General features: G+C 40.8%; 1 protein-coding gene across 1 annotated transcript; it reads right to left on the bottom strand.

Moving 5' to 3' along the window:
• Positions 1-3,252: 3,252 nt before the first annotated feature.
• LOC149172417 (uncharacterized) lies at positions 3,253-6,040 on the bottom strand. The gene is made up of 2 exons (XM_089426315.1): positions 5,130-6,040; positions 3,253-4,384 (listed from the first exon to the last, which is right to left on the bottom strand). Exons 1-2 carry the CDS (start codon positions 6,038-6,040, stop codon positions 3,253-3,255), a joined length of 2,043 nt encoding a protein of 680 aa, XP_089282441.1.
• Between the last annotated feature and the right edge of the window lie 13,208 nt (positions 6,041-19,248).

Raw genomic sequence — 19,248 nt, 5'->3', positions numbered from 1 at the left:
AGAAGAGTATAAGACTACGCGTAAGGTTGCACATATTCCCTCTCATAGATGGGGAAGGCCATAGTGCATTCTCATCTCTACAACTAGTATTGGGTCTAGATCAACTAGGTTGAGTAAAAGACTATTAGAGTGTCCACTTTCATCCACATGAAAGAAAGACCCTAGTTATCCGGGAAAACTAGTGTCTTTTCGATCTGCTAGTCCCACTAAGACGGGTAGTTATCTTAGAAACAAACAATCAAAACAATTGTGATTTCCTTTATGTATGATAGATAAGAGAGAGGCAAAGGGGACCAACCTGGATCTTCCGCTTGGCTCCTTGCTTGATTTCTCTCTCCCTTGATAGAATTTCCAACTCTTCTCCTACTTGTCCCACTTTAGAGAATACCTGTAGAGTCAAAGTAACAAAACACCATCAAAGCATCTTGATCTATAATATCATAAACAATGTAGAATCAGAAATACATTGACCATACAATTGCATTCACAAATAACAAGACTCACAAATACACGATTATATGGAGGAAAACTCAAAGAACTTTATTAATAGTAGAAGAGAGGATTACAACCTAGCTGTCTGATCCAGCATCATCCTCCCAGCATCAAAGCCCTCTTCACCTCATGAAAAGCAAGATCACCCAACAATACAATGTCTCTTCTCAAAGATAAACCAACAACACTTCCTTACAAATTACAAAATTCCAGCCTCCAGATCTCTTAGATGAGGGATCCATTTATAGATGTCTGCAAGGGTGTGAGTCATCTCTGGGTTTTTGATTATGTCATTCCACTTGTTGTTCTTGGTTCCACTTGGAGATTTCATTGATCTCTTACTCATCCCTGGGCGAATTCAGAGAGGCAAGTGTCATATGAGAAGTTTCTGGAAGATTCCATGAGCATCCACTTAGCAAACTGTCTCAGACATTTGTCCATCCTCGCTCATCGCACCCCATAGAAGGCCTTTTCAGTATGCATCGCACCCCCTGAGTGTAGAAGGTGAGATGCATCACACCCTAACAGTGGAGCAGTCAGTATGGTCCAGTTTTGGCCAGTTATGAGTGGTTTTTCAGGTGGAACTTTTGGGGAATGATGTAATCAATTGACCATGATCCTTTAGGGTATGAAACAACACTTTTAGGGGTTAAAAAGCCCTTGGTTTATGGACATATAAGATTGGGGTTGCAGTGCCAAAATATGTCTATAACACTAGTGCATTGGTCACCATTTTTGATTGAAAACTTCATTATCATATTTCCAACTTTTGAGTGAAAATTTGACATTATGGATATGATTTTGTAGAGAACTTGGGTTTTTGTGAGAGATCCAAGTATATGCCAGTTCAAAGTATTCACAAAGTCAAGTAAGAGTGATTTTATTTCAAGTATGTGTGCATAGTTAAGAGTTTTTGTTTCATGCTTTTGGAATTTAGTAGTTAGTTTTGACTTAGACGTGACAATACATCTAACTTAACTCATATTAAATACTACAGTGTGCCTCAAAGTTTACGAACACCAGATTGATATAAAATCATGTCCTAGTTTGGAAGTTCTAAATTAGACTTGAAGTGCACCCTCCAAGATGTACATGCAAACTACATTAAAATATTTTCAACATATGATGATGTGATCCAAGTTCTATGTATAAGAGTTCACTAAGTGCACCCTTCAAGATGTTAATGTTACAAGAGAGAAAAATAAATTTACTGAGAGAAACATTTTATGGGGCTAGATGGATGAGTTTTCACTTTTGCACCCCATGCATGAATTCCCATATAAAACCAGAGAGAAACAAATTATCCAAGGTCAAGTAGGATCCCTGCGTTAGGAGAAACCATAGAATCGTACATTTTGAAGTGGCATTTAATTTCTAAACCAACCAACAACAAACTACATAACATAAACACAATGTTTTATCCTATAAAGCTCTAATTTGGGGAAGAACCAACTAACAAAATTTTATTAGTGTCCTTGGCCAAAATCTACCCAAGCTGACTAAGTGAGACTTCACTGCTCACCTCCCATAACCCATTACAATGAAGTATTCCAAGCCTTTTAAAGACTTCATTTTTTCCCCTGGAAAAAGTCGTAATTTTCATTAAAGTTAAGAAAATTACATTCTGCAGATGCCGAGGCATATTCAAATGCAGGCTTATGCCTGTCGAGTTCATTGTAGCTACTATAATATAAGTCTCCACGCAGGGAGCATGAAATAAGTCAGTTCTAAGTTCAAAATTTGTGCTTAGCTCTTCACAGAGAGCAATATATACTGTAATATAAACAAAAAGATATGCTGATGTTGTTGTATCTACATACTGAAAAAGAAAAAATATCTGCATATGTATATGGGCTTATAGCCCATCATTCCAATTGTTCATCAAATGGCCGATGATAGTACTGATAAAAGGTACCATCGTTGTCCTCCTGGATCCACCAATCCTCCCCTATTCTGTGCGCTGCCTCTTTGGAGAGCTGATCTGCAGTGGTGTTCTGTTCCCTGTAGATGTGGTGACAGACAAAAGATTCAAATGACATAATCAATCTCTTAGCTTCATCAAGTATATGTCGTAAAGCAAATGCATGACAATGAGATGCATTATTGAGCCAATTGCAAACAACTTTGGAATCGCCAAAAATCTGTAAGTGTCTGCATTGTTTTAGGATAGCAAAATGAATAATATGCTTGGCTGTGATGAGCTCTGCATAGTTGTTTGTGCCTCTGCCAAGGTTAATTTGAATCTTGTAGCAGTGTCTGTCATTTAGATGAAGTATGACTCCCCCCCACACCCATCATCTTGGGCTGAGCCATCAAAAAACCCAGGGCTTTGTGTGATCAATGGGGATAGGAGAGAGAGTTCTCGGTGCATTAACAGGGTCCTCTTCTGGTAGTAAGTTGTAATCTACCACAGTATGAAGGATGATCGAAGGCCAGTGTGGCCTTTTCAATTGGAAAATGGAAAGATTACGAGCTATCCATATAGCCCAACAAATCAGCAGAGGTAGGTTCTTGGCCTTGCCTGTATGCTCAGAGCACCAGTTAGAACAAGCCTCCTGAAGGGTGGTCCCATGCCAATGCTTCAGCTGCGGGAAATGAGATGAAAAGGACTGCCAGAAGTTAATGGTCGAGCAGCAAGTAAGAAACAGGTGTTCTGTGCTTTCCTCAGCATTATGACAAAGATGACAGCGAAAAGGTCCAAAGTAAGATCGCTTCATGAGATTGGAACCTGTGGGATCTTATCAAAGATGATATTCCACATCAGAAGTCTGGTCCTGGGCGCAGCCTTAAGTTTCCAAATCGTCTTCCAGGTGGATAGGATATCAAGAGGTTTGTGTGGCTCCATGAGTTTGAGGTATCCCAGCTTGGTGAGTACGCGCCATGTTTAGCATGTGCCCAGATAATTTCATCTGGGCCCTCCATAAGTCTGATATTAGCTTGAGTGAGAGCAGAGATATATTCCTTCCAATCGTCAAACCATTGGTGAGGCAGGTTAAGAGTCCTAGCAGATAACCAAGCCTGTCGGAGGAATGAGGAATTAGCTTGGTCACCAATGTGTTTGATGAATATGATTCCTCTGTCATGGAGATAGCGAATCAGATCAACCGGCAGTCTGTGGGCATTCCCGCATCCAACCCAGGGGTCCACTCCAATACGAACAATATTCCCTTCTTTTATTCGCCAAGTGATGCCATCTCTCAACAGTGGAATTGAATCAATAACATCCTTCCAGATGTTGGAGAAGTGATTATTGTGCCCATGTCTGGTACAGAACCAATCTAAAATAGGTAGTGGCTTAATGTACTTAGAATATGCCACTCTGGTCCAGAGGCTGTCTGCAGTGAGTAAACTCCAACTGAGTTTGGCAGCCAATGCTTTTGAGAAGATGGCTAGTCTCTTGATGCCCCATCCTCCCCAGCTCTTAGGCTTAGTAATGGTCTCCCATTTCACCCATGCAAATATGCGCCCTGTTTGGTGCCCTTTCCAAAGAAATCTGCAGCATATACTCTGTAACCAGTTCAGAATGCCCCTTGGTATCCAAGCCAGGGCCATCCAGTACACAGGTGTAGCCTCAATGACCGATTTGATGAGGACAAGTCTTCCGGCTCTCGAAAGATATTTGTGGTACCAGATTTGAAGCCTCTTCTCTACTTTGGAGATGAGCCATAACCAGTCTGCAATTTTATAGCCTGAAGGCTTCAATCTAAACCCCAGATACTTAATGCCATCCGATAATTCCATGGTGACGAATGGGAATCGCTGTGAGGCAAAGTTGATTTCATGTGCCGAGCATCCAATAGAAGTAATAGTGGATTTGTTATTGTTAATCTGCATTCCCGTGGCCTGCTGGAAAAGTAGGAAGGAGTTGTGAAGAGAGGTGGAGTCACCAATACTGCCATTGAGGAAGATGAGAATATCATCAACGAATAAGAGATGAGTAAGGAAGAAATTGTCCACTATTTTGATTCCAGTGATAAGTCGCCGATCTCTGGTAGATGAAATGATTCTACTCAGCCCTTCCATAATCAGGAGGAAGAGCAGGGAGAGAGAGGGCATCCCTGCCTGAGCCCTCTCTCAGCAGTGAAGAAGGGTGTTGCTTCTCCATTGAGGAGGACACTGTATGATACGTCAGTAATACAACTCATCATCCATTTGATAAAATCATATGGGAAACCGAGGTGAGTGAGCAGCAATCTAAGGTACAACCAGTTAGTTCTGTCAAATGCCTTAGAGAGGTCTACTTTGAGAATCATGCCTTTCTGCTTCTTGATGTGTAGAGTGTGCATGAGCTCCTGTGCCGTAACTATGGCCTCATGGATCTGCCTGTGGTGTAGGAAAGCAAACTGTTCGGATGATATATGCAGGGGAGGATGGGCTTGAGTCGGTTTGCTATAATCTTGGCAATAATCTTATAAAGGCAGTTACAGAGTGATATGGGGCGGAAATCATCGAAAGAGGCCGGGTCATCAGTCTTAGGAATGAGGGTGATGAAAGTAGATTTGATGGCTGATGATATCCTACCTCTTTTCCTACTGTCCTCCACAATACTCAATAAATCATGGCCCAGAATGTCAAAGAAGGAGATATAAAATTCAATGGTCCATCCGTCTGGTCCAGGGCTTTTGTCCTTTTTAAACCATTTCAGGGTTGCTTCTAGCTCATCCATGGTCACCTCCTTCAGAATCTCCTCCGAATTTTCCTGGTCCACATATCTAGGGAATAGCTCCGCCACTCTCATGATTTCCAGAATATTGATATTCCCTGGCGCCCTATAGATACCTCTAAAGTGATCGATGGCCAGCCTGGCTAAATTCTGCTGATTTGAGACAGTGAGTCCATGTTCATCTTTTAATTCCCAAATAGTATTGATGGCTTTCCGACCATTGGCAAATTTATGATAGAACTTCGTGTTGTTGTCACCCTCCGTGAGCCAAATAGCCCTGCTTCTCAATCTCATGCTCTCTTCTCTTTCCTTCAAGATTTGAGATCGTTTAGCAATCAGTAGATTATACTGCTCCTTACTCTCCGGGGAGTTGAAAGTTCCTAATGAATTGTATTCATACTCCATGATGATCCTTTCGGCCTCCATGAGAGTGTGGTTATCCTGGATCCTCTTCTGATGAGCCCACTTTTTAGTAATCAGCTTGAGCTCCGTTAACTTCCTGACAAAACCAGTAGACAGGTCCTCTTCTTCCCGAATTGGGTTGTTTTGCCAGTATTCATGGACCAGCTGAATGTATGAAGGATCATGTAGCCATGCAGCATTGAACTTGAAGGGGCTCTTAATTTTGTGTGTGAGGCCATCTACCTCCAGGTAGATAGGTCTGTGATCCGATAAGCCACCCGATCCAACCCATTGTCGAGCTCTGGGTAGTTCATTGTATAGCCGCTCTTTAATGAGGAAGCGATCAAGTCTTCTGGCCAAACTCTGATCTCCACTCCTATTATTAGACCAGGTATACTGAAGTCTAGCTGAGGGTATGTCTACCCAATGGTGGTCCTCCAAAAGGGAGGAGATGGTATCAGAGAGAGTATCCACTTGAGCCATATGCCCCCATGATTCACAATAGCCCAGGGAGAAATTAAGGTCCCCACCCAAAATAATGTTATCGGCTTGAAAGAGCCCCCTCTCAAGTAGGGATCTCCAGAAAGTAAGTCGATCAGTACAGGGTCCATAAACATTTATTATGCGGAGATCCCTATCCAGTGAATGTACATGAATATCGATGCAATGAACCCTTTGCCTCCCCAATAATTGCAGATGTCCATAGTCTTGTTGCAAACTCCAATGGCCAGACCCCCAGATCTGCCAGATGCATCAAGTGCATGGAATGTCCAATTCGGGAGCCAAGTAGAAAGGGAGCGGATGAGATGGTCCGCTGGGCAGAGGGTTTCCTGTAGAAAAATAACATCCAGACGATCCGAGGTAATTAACCTCCTGAGGGCTAGTTTTTTGGCTGAACTAGCAAACCCTCTACAGTTGTAAGAGAGGGTTTTCATGAGGAAGGAGGGGGAGGGCCATCCTTCGCTCTAAGGGCCCCAAATATGGTGTGCTGTCGCCCAAGGGTGACCTCCTCATCCGCAGTCTGCCTTGCTTTAGTGATACGGGATGGTCGACCTCGACCGGTCTTGTGAAGGGTGGGGGGACTAACAGGGCCAAGACCTATAACGTCAGGTCCTCTGTCTTTGATGCGGGGACGGAGGGAATAACGGGGAGATGGCTTGGAAAGTGCAGAGGTCGAAGAAATCAGAGGGGGGGAGCCAATGGTGGAGGAGGCGGGATGGTGCAAGTGAGTGATGTATGAGCATGAGTGAGAGGAGTAAAAGACACAGGGGGAACAGATTGTGAAGTGTCCGATGAAATGCAGGATGCATGAGAAGTCAAAGAGTTAGGAGGAGATGTCATACCCGTAACCGCTGTGTCCATCGGAGGGGTCAGTGTGTGCTCCTGAGCCTCTGAGGATGATGGCAGTGCCGGGGGAGGTGATGCAATCTCCAAACTTGCATGTCCAGGTCCATGCTGGGGCGCACCGACCCCTGGTGAGCGCTGAAGGGTCACAGAAGGTTGTACCGGGTGCTGGTCCAGAGGAGTCGTCCGGTTGATATCAGTGACCTCTTCTTGCTCATTCCTTTGAGCTTTCCTTAGAAGCGAGCAGTCTCTGTAGAGATGCCCAACCTTGTGGCATCTGCGACAGCGATATGGGATGCCCTCATAGTCAATGATCTGCCTTCGCGCCGATTCTCTCCACTGTATAGTAATGTATTCATATAGGCCTCCCCGAGTAGTCCACGGTCTCCAGGTCCTCCATAGTTATGTGCTCCTCGAACGGTGAGTGCTTAGCAGTGCAGTGAAACCAAGCGAAAACGACATGTAGCAGTTGAAAGTTGAAACCGCCTCTATGTTGAAACGCAAAACAGCCGCAGGTAACCGAAGTAATCCCCGAGAAGTCGTATACCCGGATAGTAGGCGATAAACAGCTTCAGGGTAACGTTCCAAGTAACGAAAGACCGGACGGTAACAAGAGCGGTAGAGTATCGAACGGCGGAAGCACAGGTTAAAGTGAACGGAGGGAGTTACCAGTGACAGCTTGTAGGTAAAGGGAACGGAGCGGGTAAAACAGCGTCTGCAGGGTTACAGAAACCCTAACCGAACCCTGTACGCACGGTATACCCTCGCAAAGGCCTCATCCTCCAAGACTTCATTATATACAACCCATGAGCACAAAACCATGGGAAACAAAAACCATGTTCCCAAAAGCACTACTATTTGACCAAGTAACTTTGAATCTTTCACCGTGTCAAATTTTACTTAACAATCCCTCCTTCAAACTTGACATGGGGTTTCCCTTGACCAAAATCAACCGAACTGGCGAAGTGAGGTAACCCGTTCACCTCTAGGCTATATCCCCCTCAAATTTTATATCCAAGATATAATTCGGCATGCCTCCTATCACCTAGGTCTAACTCCACACTTTACTAGTAATTTTCCAAGGGCACACATGCCTTGCCAAGTATTACAGTGGTATGCCCATTTACAAGTAATAAATTTTTTAACTCCATTATAAAATAATAATATTTTCCTTTTCATTTTTTTATTGCCATCCTCTCACCCAATGCTCTTCTCTCCATATCTAGCTTTCGTGCTTGTTCTCCTATGAACCCGTGCCCGCCGAACTCTAATTTTCTCTTTCCATTTCATGTTCATGTGCTTCATGCTCATCACCTAGGATTCCTCCTCATGCAACCTCAGAAACATTTTCTTCGACACATCACACAAAAATACTAACCACACCATGAATATAATCTAGAATCCACATGCTCTGTATTTCCATTGCTCAAGAATTTATTCTCCTTTAGTTCTTCCATTGAATTCACTTTATTCTTATTTCCATACTCTTGTGCCTTTCTCACGCTCACCAGGCCAAATAAACCATTGACAAGAAAGGCCCCCCTCTGAAGCCAACACTAGGATCAGATATATCCATCATATTCAAGTCACTAAGCCATAAATAAATCTTTGGCTCTAATACAATTCTAAAATTACCAGAGAGATAAATTAAATGTACTGAGAGAAACTATAAACCAACCAAAAACAAATTACAAAACATAAATGCAATGTTTTATCCTTGAAAACCCAAATCTAAGGAAAAACCAACTAACATAATTCTATTAGTATCCTTCGCTAAAACTCAACTTATGGGTTTTAAGCCTATATAGAAATTACTTGCAAACATATTCTTAAAACAAAAAGATATACAATGGCAAGAACATAAAACAAATATACACAAAGATTTTCCCCCGGATCCTAAAACTGGGAATACCAGATTGATTTTTTCATTATATTCCTTTCAATGTTACAATATATAATATATATATATATATATATATTCCGAAGCATTCATAAACCCCAATCCACTAACCTTGGATTAGAGCATAACCATAGTTCCCTTGATCAGATCTACAAATGCCATGGGAAAAAGCCACCATCCCCAAAAACCATGCGCAAAATGATGGGTAGGTCCGCCCACCATCTTTGTATGCCCCCTATCATTGGGCCCACCGAACTATCATTGGGTCCGCATAAAATAATTTTTTTCCAGGACTTTGCCCCGGACACTGTTGAAAATGGAAATAAGAAATGCTAAAAATAGCATTTCAGGATATACTCCAACTCAGTTGGAAATAGCAAAAAAATAGAAATGATAAAAATAAAATTGCTATAAATAGCATGTTGATATTGCAACAAGATGATGGAGCTTAGTGAAAAGAGTCGCCTTCACTAAGTGGGCCCGCAGGCTATTTTTGGCGCAAGTCTATTTTTAGACTATGTCTATTTTTAGACATATGGATCATGTCTATGGATTGCAGGTTGCTGTTTATGGATGATTGGTCAAGTTGGGAAAAATAGATGGACTTCTATTTTTGATCAAAGTGTGAGTGATCACAGTGTGAGTGATCAAAGTCTATTTTTAGACTGGCTGTCAAAAATAGAAAAGTCAAATATTATTGTCTCATAATAATATTTGGACTATAAACTTGATCTTATTCTCTTGGAGCACTTCAGTTTGAGCTACAGAGGTGGCACATGCAGCTGTCAGAAGGAAATATGCTTTTCTTATGAGTCAGTTGAGTTGTTGCATGCATGACTTCAGTTAGAACTCAATCAGTTGAGTTTGGTGGAGTTGATTGTGGAGTTGATGGAGTTGTGTTCAATTTGACTTGGTTAAACTAGTTGTAATTAGTCTAACTGCAAATAGACTAATGATGAGTTGTTAAACTAATTATTAACTCATGATGCAACTAATGAATACATCAGTTAACTCAGTTGCATGTCAGTGCATGTTCAGTTCAACAGGGACAGGTGGTAGAGAATCAGATTGCTATCAGTTGTGACTATAGTTGTGCATCAGATCTTGCAGAATCAAAGGATTGAGTATGCCAATGAGTTTGCTCATGTATTTGCCCAGTATTGTAGCCTTTGATCACGTCCAACAAAGTGTGAGTGATTATTTTGAGGTGAAATACGAGTTTGGTAAGCCATTCTCATCAGTTCTTGAGCAGTGGAGGCAGGCAAGCAGTGGAATAGATTTGGAGATCAGATCTTAGTTGTATTGTGTGTAACAGGTGGAGCTGGTACTGGATTGCTTGTGATAAGCATTGTACTTTGTAATGTTACAGGGTATCAATCATTAATATACAGATAGTGTGGGGTTTTTAGCGAGATGCTTTCCCCGGGTTACATACTGTGTTAATGTGTGAATGCTCTTGATGTTTTATTGTTATTGATGCTGCTATATTGATGATCAACGTAGAGGAGCTTATGTATTGTGTATTCCGCAATAGTACATGATCAGGATAATCTCTGTTGAATATGTGTTAAATTATTCAAAATTTCTACATAGCATTTCGGGATAGATTCCAATTTTAATTAGTCCCTGAATTAAAATTGAGAATTAAAATTTGAATTTGGTCTCAGCAGCTGTTTGAAAGATAATTAATTAATTCATCTTGAGTTAATTAGTTGGAGAAAATCAAACATGAAGTCTATGTGAAGACATGCAACAATTATCCCTTTGATTGAGGAAGTTATCCCTTAATTAATGAGATCAGGATGAGTTGTACTTTGAGTTGTAATTAGTTAGCTCAGTTAACTTAGTTAAGTCTGGTTAGATTAGTTCCAACAGTTTGAGGAACTAATTGTGAGTTCAGTTAGTTAATGCATGCATGCATGCAACTAGTGTACTTCAGATAACTTAGTATTCTCTCATAAATAACTTATGCATGTCAGTTCAGACAAAGACCCAGTTGAGATCAAAGGAAGGGACATTGTACTATCAGTTGGAGGAATTTTCCTATATAGGAAACTCATCCATGCAGAAGGATATATCTCCTTCAGATTTGCGCAGTAAATTCAGAGGTCAGTGTTGTGTGTGAGGTGAGAATCATAGAGGTTGCAGCTGGAGGACCCAAGAGAAACTGCACAAGGAAATAGGAGGCTTGGAGGACTGAAGGAAGGCACAGGTGTTTTCTATTCTGTTTATGAGAAGTAGTGAGGGATTGTACTGAGAGCTGGATATCTTGTGAGCTAAATCTTTGTGTAATCCTGAGATATTTCCACTTGTATGATATACAGATAGTGGATTTTTTAGCTGAGGCTTTCCCCAGAGTATTCTTATGTTTTCATGTGTGATTGATTTCTCATTCTCTGTTATATGTGTTCTATTTGATCTTTCTCAAAATCGATTAAGCTTCCGCAAGTTTGTTTGTAGAAGTAGATCAATTATTTTTCTTTAGTATATTGCATAATCAGTTTAATCTACGGTGAAATTTCTACATGGTATGAGAGCCAGGTTTTGTAGAAAAAGTTCTACATGGTATCAGAGCAAAGGTGATCAAAGCAGTGAACAATATACAAAGAAGAAAATTCAAAGTAAAAAAAAAAAATTGGGCCGCGAGTTTTCAGAGCAGATCTGAATATTTTTGTGCAAAATTTTCAGAAAAAAATAGAAGATCTGGATTCCTTGTGGAAAAAGACCCAAATTCAAAAAAAAAATTGGCTGAATCAGAGTTCGGATGAGGGAGATATCGCTGATTTAAAATCAGCTCTTTTTCTAGAAAATTTCATGACGGCGGGAAAGATGAAACAGATTGGTGTGCTAGCCAAGAACCTGTATTCTCTTGAGGTTCAAGATGCATGCAAAGCCTTGAGGAGCAAGGCAAAGGTTAGAGACTTGGTGGTTGAGAGGGAGAGTACATTACCTCTCAACATGCAACCCCAGAAGAAGCCTTAGAAGCAGCTTAAGGAAATTGTGGAACAACCATAATTAGAGAAGTCGAGAGGAGACCGAGTGGAGGAATCCACTCATGTAGAGACCTCCAGTAGGGGGGAATTTCAAGCCAAGTGGGAATAGGGATCACATGCAGCCATACCTCCAGGTGTGAGGTGGGGCGAAGTGAAGTGATAGTCCCAAGAAGGCTGAAATAGGGGCAAGATCCTTGAGGTACCCAACCTATTTGATTAGAACTTGCTATGGGAGCCCAGACGAGGAGTAGTAGGACTGGTTGAGTGGGTAGAGACGAATGTGGATGGAGCGGCAGAGAGAGCTACAGTGCAGGAGTCCCAAGATAGCGCAGAGCTAGCAGGCTATAGCAATGCGAGAGGCACAGGAGTGTTGCACCAGTGCAGGATGGCACATAGAGGTGTGCAATGGTGCGAGATGTTGGGAGTTTTTGCAGCAGCGCAGAGGTCAGAGAGGGAGCACTTGTCAGTGGCAGAGGGAGCTTCAACATCAGAGGGTGTTTCTATCCCAACAGGGAGGTTAGTTGGGAGATCAGTTATTTACTTCTCAGTAACTGAGTTACAGTGCAATAGTGGGCAGCACGATGCAACATGATGAGAGGACGTGTAGTGCAGATATAGTGCTGGGAGACAGGACCAACAACAACACGGATGCAGCAGGAGGAATCAGTGTGATTGATGCAGTCAGAGATCAAAGTGACAGAGGCTAGAGCAGTCAGATATTGAAGGGCACAGTGTGCAAAGTTTTCAGTCGACAGAGGCAATATCAGTCAGAGACTTTGATGACAGAGGCATCATTCTGATTCAGGTTGGATATTTTTTGTGCTCCTAGAGTTGTTGGAGAAACAACACTTGAGAGAAGTGTTGCATGCATAACATTCCAAAGGTTCAGGATCGGGTTTGAGTTGAATACCTTTCTTGTTGAGAGGGAGTGTTGAAAATGGCAACAAGAAATGCTAAAAATAGCATTGCTATAAATAGCATTTCAGGATATACTCCATCTCAGTTGGAAATAGCAAAAAATAGAAATGATAAAAATATCATTGCTAAAAATAGCATTTCAGGATAGATTCCAATTTTAATTAGTCCTTGAATTAAAATTCGAATTTGGTTTCAGTAGATGTTTTAAAGATAATTAATTAATACATCTTGAGTTAATTAGTTGGAGAAAATCAGACATGAAGTCTATGTGAAGACATGCAATGATTATCCCTTTGATTGAGGAAGTTATCCCTTAATTAAGGATATCAGGATGAGTTGTAATTAGTTAGCTCGGTTAACTGAGTTAAGTCTAGTTAGATTAGTTCCAACAGTTTGAGGAACTAATTGTGAGTTCAATCAGTTAATGCATGCATGCATGCAACTAGTGTACTTCAGATAACTAAATATTCTCTCATAAATAACTCATGCATGTCAGTTCAGACAGAGACCCAATTGAGATCAAAGGAAGGGACAATGTACTATCAGTTGGAGGAATTTTCCTATATAGGAAACTCATCCATGTAGAAGGAATTATCTCCTTCAGGATTGCGCAGTAAATTCAGAGGTCAGTGTTATGTGTGAGGTGAGAATCACACAGGTTGTCGCTGGAGGACCCATGAGAAACTGCGCAAGGAAATAGGAGGTTTGGAGGACTGAAGGGAGGCACATGTGTTGTATATTTTGTCTATGAGCAGTAGTGAAGGATTGCACTCAAAGCTGGATAGCTTGTGAGCTAAAGCTTTGTGTAATCCTAAGATATTTCCACTTGTATGATAATACAGATAGCAGGGTTTTTAGCTGAGGCTTTCCCCAGAGTATTCTTTTGTGTTCATGTGTGATTGATTTTTCATTATCTGTTATATGTGTTCTATTTGATCTTGCTCAAAATCGATTAAGCTTCCGCAAGTTTGTTTGTAGAAGTAGATCAAGTATTTTGCTTTAGTATATTGCATAATCAGTTTAATCTACGGTGAAATTTCTACAAACACATACCCAACATGACCAAGCTGGCCAAGTGAGCCTTCAGCAGTCAACTCCCCTGGCCCATTACAATGAAGTCTTCCAAATCCTTTTCAAGGATTCATTATATATGATCCACAAGTAAAAAATTATGGGAAACCAAAACCATTTTCCTAAAACCATTATTGTTTGATCGAGTAACTGACTTTTTCACCATGTCAAGTTTTACCTAACACAAGATGCATCAGAGATAAAACAATTACATAATTCTCCTAGTAGAATGCTCCATAATGACCATCCAAAAATAACAAGTGATCCAAAATATGAATGAAACCAATATAGATGTGTGATTCCCAAGGAAACCCACTCCATGGATGAATGGGCAAAGTGATGATTAGATGGATTTCTCAACAAAAAAAATGTAGTCAAAGTCCAAAATTGTATTGAGAAATGTAGCTCAAGCAAGAAATTTTTTCACATGGTTCAATATGAATGCACATGATGTGGATCGAGACATTTCTTTAGAGACCATTTATGAAAAGTGGAAAATAATTTCATTTCATTATTTCACTTGAAATATGGAATAAAAAAATAAAAGTCTTATGTTTTTGAAATCAACTATTATAAGGAATCTAAATGAAATGTTGTAGAAGTTATAAAACATCAATGACAAAGACTATGATTTAATCTTATATGTGCATCACTTTTTTGAGATAGGCACCAACTAGAATTGGGGAGATTAGTGTTGAAAATATTATATATATTCTCTAAAATCATATATAGGAAAATATAGGAGAGGTCAAATACACATGAGAAGGGAGCAAGGGAGTTGGAGGAAGGAGTGAATTAAGAAGGTGTTGATGCCCCAAAAATCGTTGTATCAACATTGGGGGATAACCACCCGGTCCGGACCTTAATATAGCTCCTTTTCCGTTTGGAATGGTGGCTCCGACTAGATATAATGGGACCAGTTTCCCAATAATGAATAAAAGGGGATGGATGAGTGATTGATTTCTAATAAATGATAATGAATGGATGACCTAATCTATCAGTGAAAATATAAATAACTATTCTATCCCGGAGGCTTCTATTCTTTGGAGTGCAACGTTTGATAATCTCTGTTCATTGATAGGCATATAGATGACTCTAAGCAATAAACATAGATATTCCTTTACTTAATGATTACTTTGTTCAAATAGTTGAACAAAGTGATTAACACATTGTTACACCTATCTTTTTATATTACCGATACATGTATGATTAAAAGGAAAACATGTTGTAAACATCCAGTAGTGGAAAGTATAAAGAATGCTGTTAAAACACATGCATATATCTGATAATAGCAAGAGCGATCAAACAACAATTCACATAAAAGGAATGAACTCAGACATAGATAATAGTACCATATGAGCTGCAAATCACTCCCAATATCAATCGCTATTTGGATTCCTTCTTTCGACGCAGAAACACTTTTAAACAAAGGCAGTAGTGCACATTCACATAAAAGCTTCATTATCAAAATTGGAATAATTGGCCCAGTCTTTATAAAAGAATATGCCTGAAGTACAATAGTGCAACTTCAGGTTTAAGTCATATACAAAAACTTACGACCCTTTCTAAATACATGAAAGGGTCTATAAATACTTGATTAAAACTAACTAACTATGAAACTAAAATCCTATTTAATTGGTACAACTTGATTCTGAATATCTTCCTCACGACAATCTGGCAGTCGGCAGCATGATTCATCACTTAGGTTGTTTGCCTTTAGACCTTAGCTGGCATATTGCAAGCATTGGTTCCACTTCTGGTGGTCGGTTGAGACGAGAATTGAGTTGGGCAGCATAGGTGGCATCTTGTATATTGGGAATGATACACCCGATTGCATCTGTGAGGCACTTGAGGGCGACTCTCTGGCTGTATGGTTTGACTAAGAACAACCAATAGGTGTCCCATGTCAAACTGTTAATTCCTGCGATTAATCTCCCATTTTTCTCCAGCTCTTGATAACATGACTGCTCCAATGTTTTAGCCTATATCCATTTACCTGGGGTACATTGAGAAATCATGTTAGATAAGTAGAGAGTATCATTAATCAATTCAACCAAATTACTTGTGGTTAATTTGCATCTTGAAACTGCTCTCTCTGCTTTCATTAACTGGGACTGCCATTCCATAAATAATATCTCTTTATGCGATTCTAGGATTTTTGGCAAATTAGCTGCCTGTCCCTCAACAGTGTCTTGCCACTCAAGAAAATTAGTCAAGGTCTCATCGGCCTGCTCCAAGTCTGTTCTAGCATCAGCCGATTTATCACCTATTGATGTTGTTAAGTCACATAAAGGTTCTGCTTGGGCGATTTGTTGACATAACAGCCTTATCTGTGTTACCAATGCCTTGTTTATCTGTAATGCCTCTGCTCTGAATTCAGCTGGCTGTGGAAGATTCTTGGTTTTCTCTATTTGGGCTGATAGTTGAGCAATTTGCTCATCTTTCGACTTCAGCATTTGTTCATTCATTGCTTTTAGTTTTGCCAATGCTTCCGACAGCTCTTTCTGCTTTTGAACTGCACTGGAATCAATTCTCTGTTTCTCTTCCTGCAATTGTTTATTCAATTGATTATTTATTTGTTGCTGTGTAAACAATTGTCGTTCTGCTTGTTCTGCCTTCTGCTGTGTGCCTCCGATAGTTGTGCTTGTAGCAAAATGATTTCCTGGTCTTTTCCTTTTAATAGATTACTCACCTCTGATGCCTTGTCTATGGTGGCTGTCGAATAGGCTCCAACATATTGGGACAGTTTTGTTAGGTCATCAGAGGGATCAAACTCCTCCTTCCAAACCACGTTGCCCGTCACTGTTTGTTCAGGGAATAGGGAAGGTTGATCAGTCCTTCTCCTTTTCCGTTGTCGTTTTACTACAGCCTTGTGCTTTGGGCTGTAAAAGACATCTAAGGGAGGAATTTCTTCTACTTGCAAAACAATCTGATCGGAGGGATCCTTAGGAATTATCTCTATTCCTGTAGAACTGGGTAGGCCACTGGTTCCACTTGGAACCTGTTTAGATGTTGTCTCCTGTGTGTCAGCCGTTTTATGTTTCGGCTTCCTTCGAGCACTCAAGATTGCTGATGATTGAGTCGAATTGCTGCCATTCCTGGAGCAATTTCGGGTCAATCTGGGCATCTACATTCACCTCTATGCTGCTCTGTTCCTGCTCTTTTCTCTGGGTTTCCTCTTGCTCTTTTGTCTGGGTTTCCTCTTGCTCTTTTGCATGCACTTCCTCCTGCTCTTTTGATGTAGCAGGAGGTTCCTTAGTGAGTCGCTGCTCAGGCTCGCTTGATTTTGTCGTTGGGGTCGTTGCTAACAGATCTAGAGGCAGAGTTTGCAACCTTTGTTCTCTAAGTCTGTTAAATTCAACTAACCCATCATCCTGATATTCCATTCTGGCCAGTGATTTAACTTGGGATATTGACTTGGCTCAGGAGAACAGGTCATCGAACATATCTTCTTTATGATCAAATTTAGTTAATTTTGCCTGTTCAAGTGCATTGTAGGCGACTTTGTTTGGATCAAATCACCTATTAGGAAGAGTTGCTAGACTTAGTGCCTTAATTTTATCAGCTTCTTTCTCTGCATGTTTAAAGTCATGCAGAGCGTAGACACTGCATCTTAGAGGAAAAGGAGGCCAAACCTGCTTCTTTTTACTCTTCAGAGTCAGTGTAACTCCTTCGGATGTAATCTGATAGGCTACCTCCCTGGCTAACAGTTTATCAGGTATGTACAAAGGGAGGACATGAGGTTTGGCTTGGCTGCCGAAAACTCTTACATAGGTGAATTTTTCTTCTCCAAACCATCTTCCTATGGATGTCAAGTCAACCCATGCTTGGTAGGAAATCTTAGGAGCAGGTTTATCAAAAATAGAATAGTGAATGGGTAACATAAAACCGTTGCAAACTTGATATAAATGGTGCTTATAGTGAGCTTTCCATAACTTCTGATGGTATATATGAATGGGCATGGGGTCTTGTGGAGTCCATCTCCATCCAGGCACAGGAAATTCATAATTAAAACACAGGGTGTCCAAGATATAGGCACTATAGTAGAATGGGGGAATAAACCTTTCAGTAATGCGGGATTTGCTTCTAAACTCAAGGACTGCGGTTGCTAGCTTATCAGACAGTATAGTTGCCCAATCCATTATTTCACTATTACATGCTGCCTCCATCAAAGGAACCATTTCTATAGTGAAGTTTGCGGAATCATGCAACCCCCATAATCTACACATCATTATCCCGGCATAACAATAAGGAGAACACAAAGAATCAATAGAGTACTTACCCGAAGACTCATGCTGTGTTTTTGCCTCCAATCCCGAATGGGTTCAGATTCAATTTTGTTCTCATTTTTGAATTTCTCCAAGAACGCCTTGTTGTACTTCTTCTCCGGTACAGGAAAATGGTACATTTGCCTCAAATCATCAGGTTGAAATGAACCGAAGATTCTCCCATCCATGGTGCAAAATGTTCTGTTTGTGATTGGGATTTCTTCAATTGCCCACCTCACTACATCTGTATATGGGAGAATTTGTTCCCGGGCTGCTATCCGATGAAGGAAAGAGTCGGCTAAATCCTTTAGAGTAGCGTCAGATTTCCAAGTCGTGTCTGTTGTGGCTTGCACTGATGTTACCTCGGGTCCTTCGTCTTCAATTAAATTATAGGTGCTTAGCCAAGTAGTTTTGCCGAGTCCTAGACATGTAGTGTCGGATATCAATCCTTTTCTTTTTGTTCCTGGATCGGTGGTGGGTTGTCCTGTGGCTGGCGAAGCGGAAGCTGTTGCGGTCTTCTTAGACTTCTTCCCCATTCTGCTTGAATTTACTGCTTCGGAAGAGCTCTGCACAGGAGTGAAAATGAACGTAATGCGGAGAATTGGTGGCGCAAACCAAATATGAATGAGATATATTAATCAATGCATGATGGAGGATTAACTTAAGGTGGCCGCGGATATAATCTGTGAAGAGATTTTAGACTGACTATCTCATTAAATGGCCATTTAAACCTGTCAATCCTTTAAATGCTCATCATATCGTTTATTGGCCGAATGATTCATTCAAGCGTGGCTTTGATGTTTTGGCGGTTGAGCGTAAGTGAATCGCTATCGGGAAGATAAGGCCTTTAATACTAATTAACTGTAATATCCCGGCTTTATCAATCCTTTTTGAAATCCGCGCTTTTAGCTTTATCGCAATCGGCCATCGGGGAAAGCTTAAGTTTTTATATTGGTTCCTTTCGGAATCCTCGATTGCCGATAGCGATATCGCCAATTCGCATCGGGAGTTTTAACTGAGGGCTTTGAAAAGCATGCATGGTACATCTCCGATCGCCGATAGCGATATCACATCGCATCGGAGCGAAAAGGGGCTTTTGTTATGATAACTTGTCATTGCTGATATCCGATAGCCTTTTGTGCATTGTCGCGTCGAAGAAAATCAATGGGTCTTTTAAGTCATGCCTCCCTTGTCATT

This window comes from Pinus tabuliformis, chromosome 4_2 (assembly GCF_031772625.1).
Source record: "Pinus tabuliformis cultivar Carrire ecotype Pingquan chromosome 4_2, CPIR1, whole genome shotgun sequence".
Taxonomy (NCBI): Eukaryota; Viridiplantae; Streptophyta; class Pinopsida; order Pinales; family Pinaceae; genus Pinus; species Pinus tabuliformis.
This window is presented reverse-complemented; position numbering and strand designations above follow the sequence as displayed.

Excerpts from the sequence above, each read along its gene's own strand:
- LOC149172417 (XM_089426315.1), bottom strand. The coding sequence starts at position 6,040 with ATGGCTCAAGTGGATACTCTCTCTGATACCATCTCCTCCCTTTTGGAG. Across the intron at positions 4,385-5,129 it reads CTAGAAGCAACCCTGAAATG|TATTGGTGACTCCACCTCTC; the intron begins GTTTAAAAAGGA and ends CCTCAATGGCAG.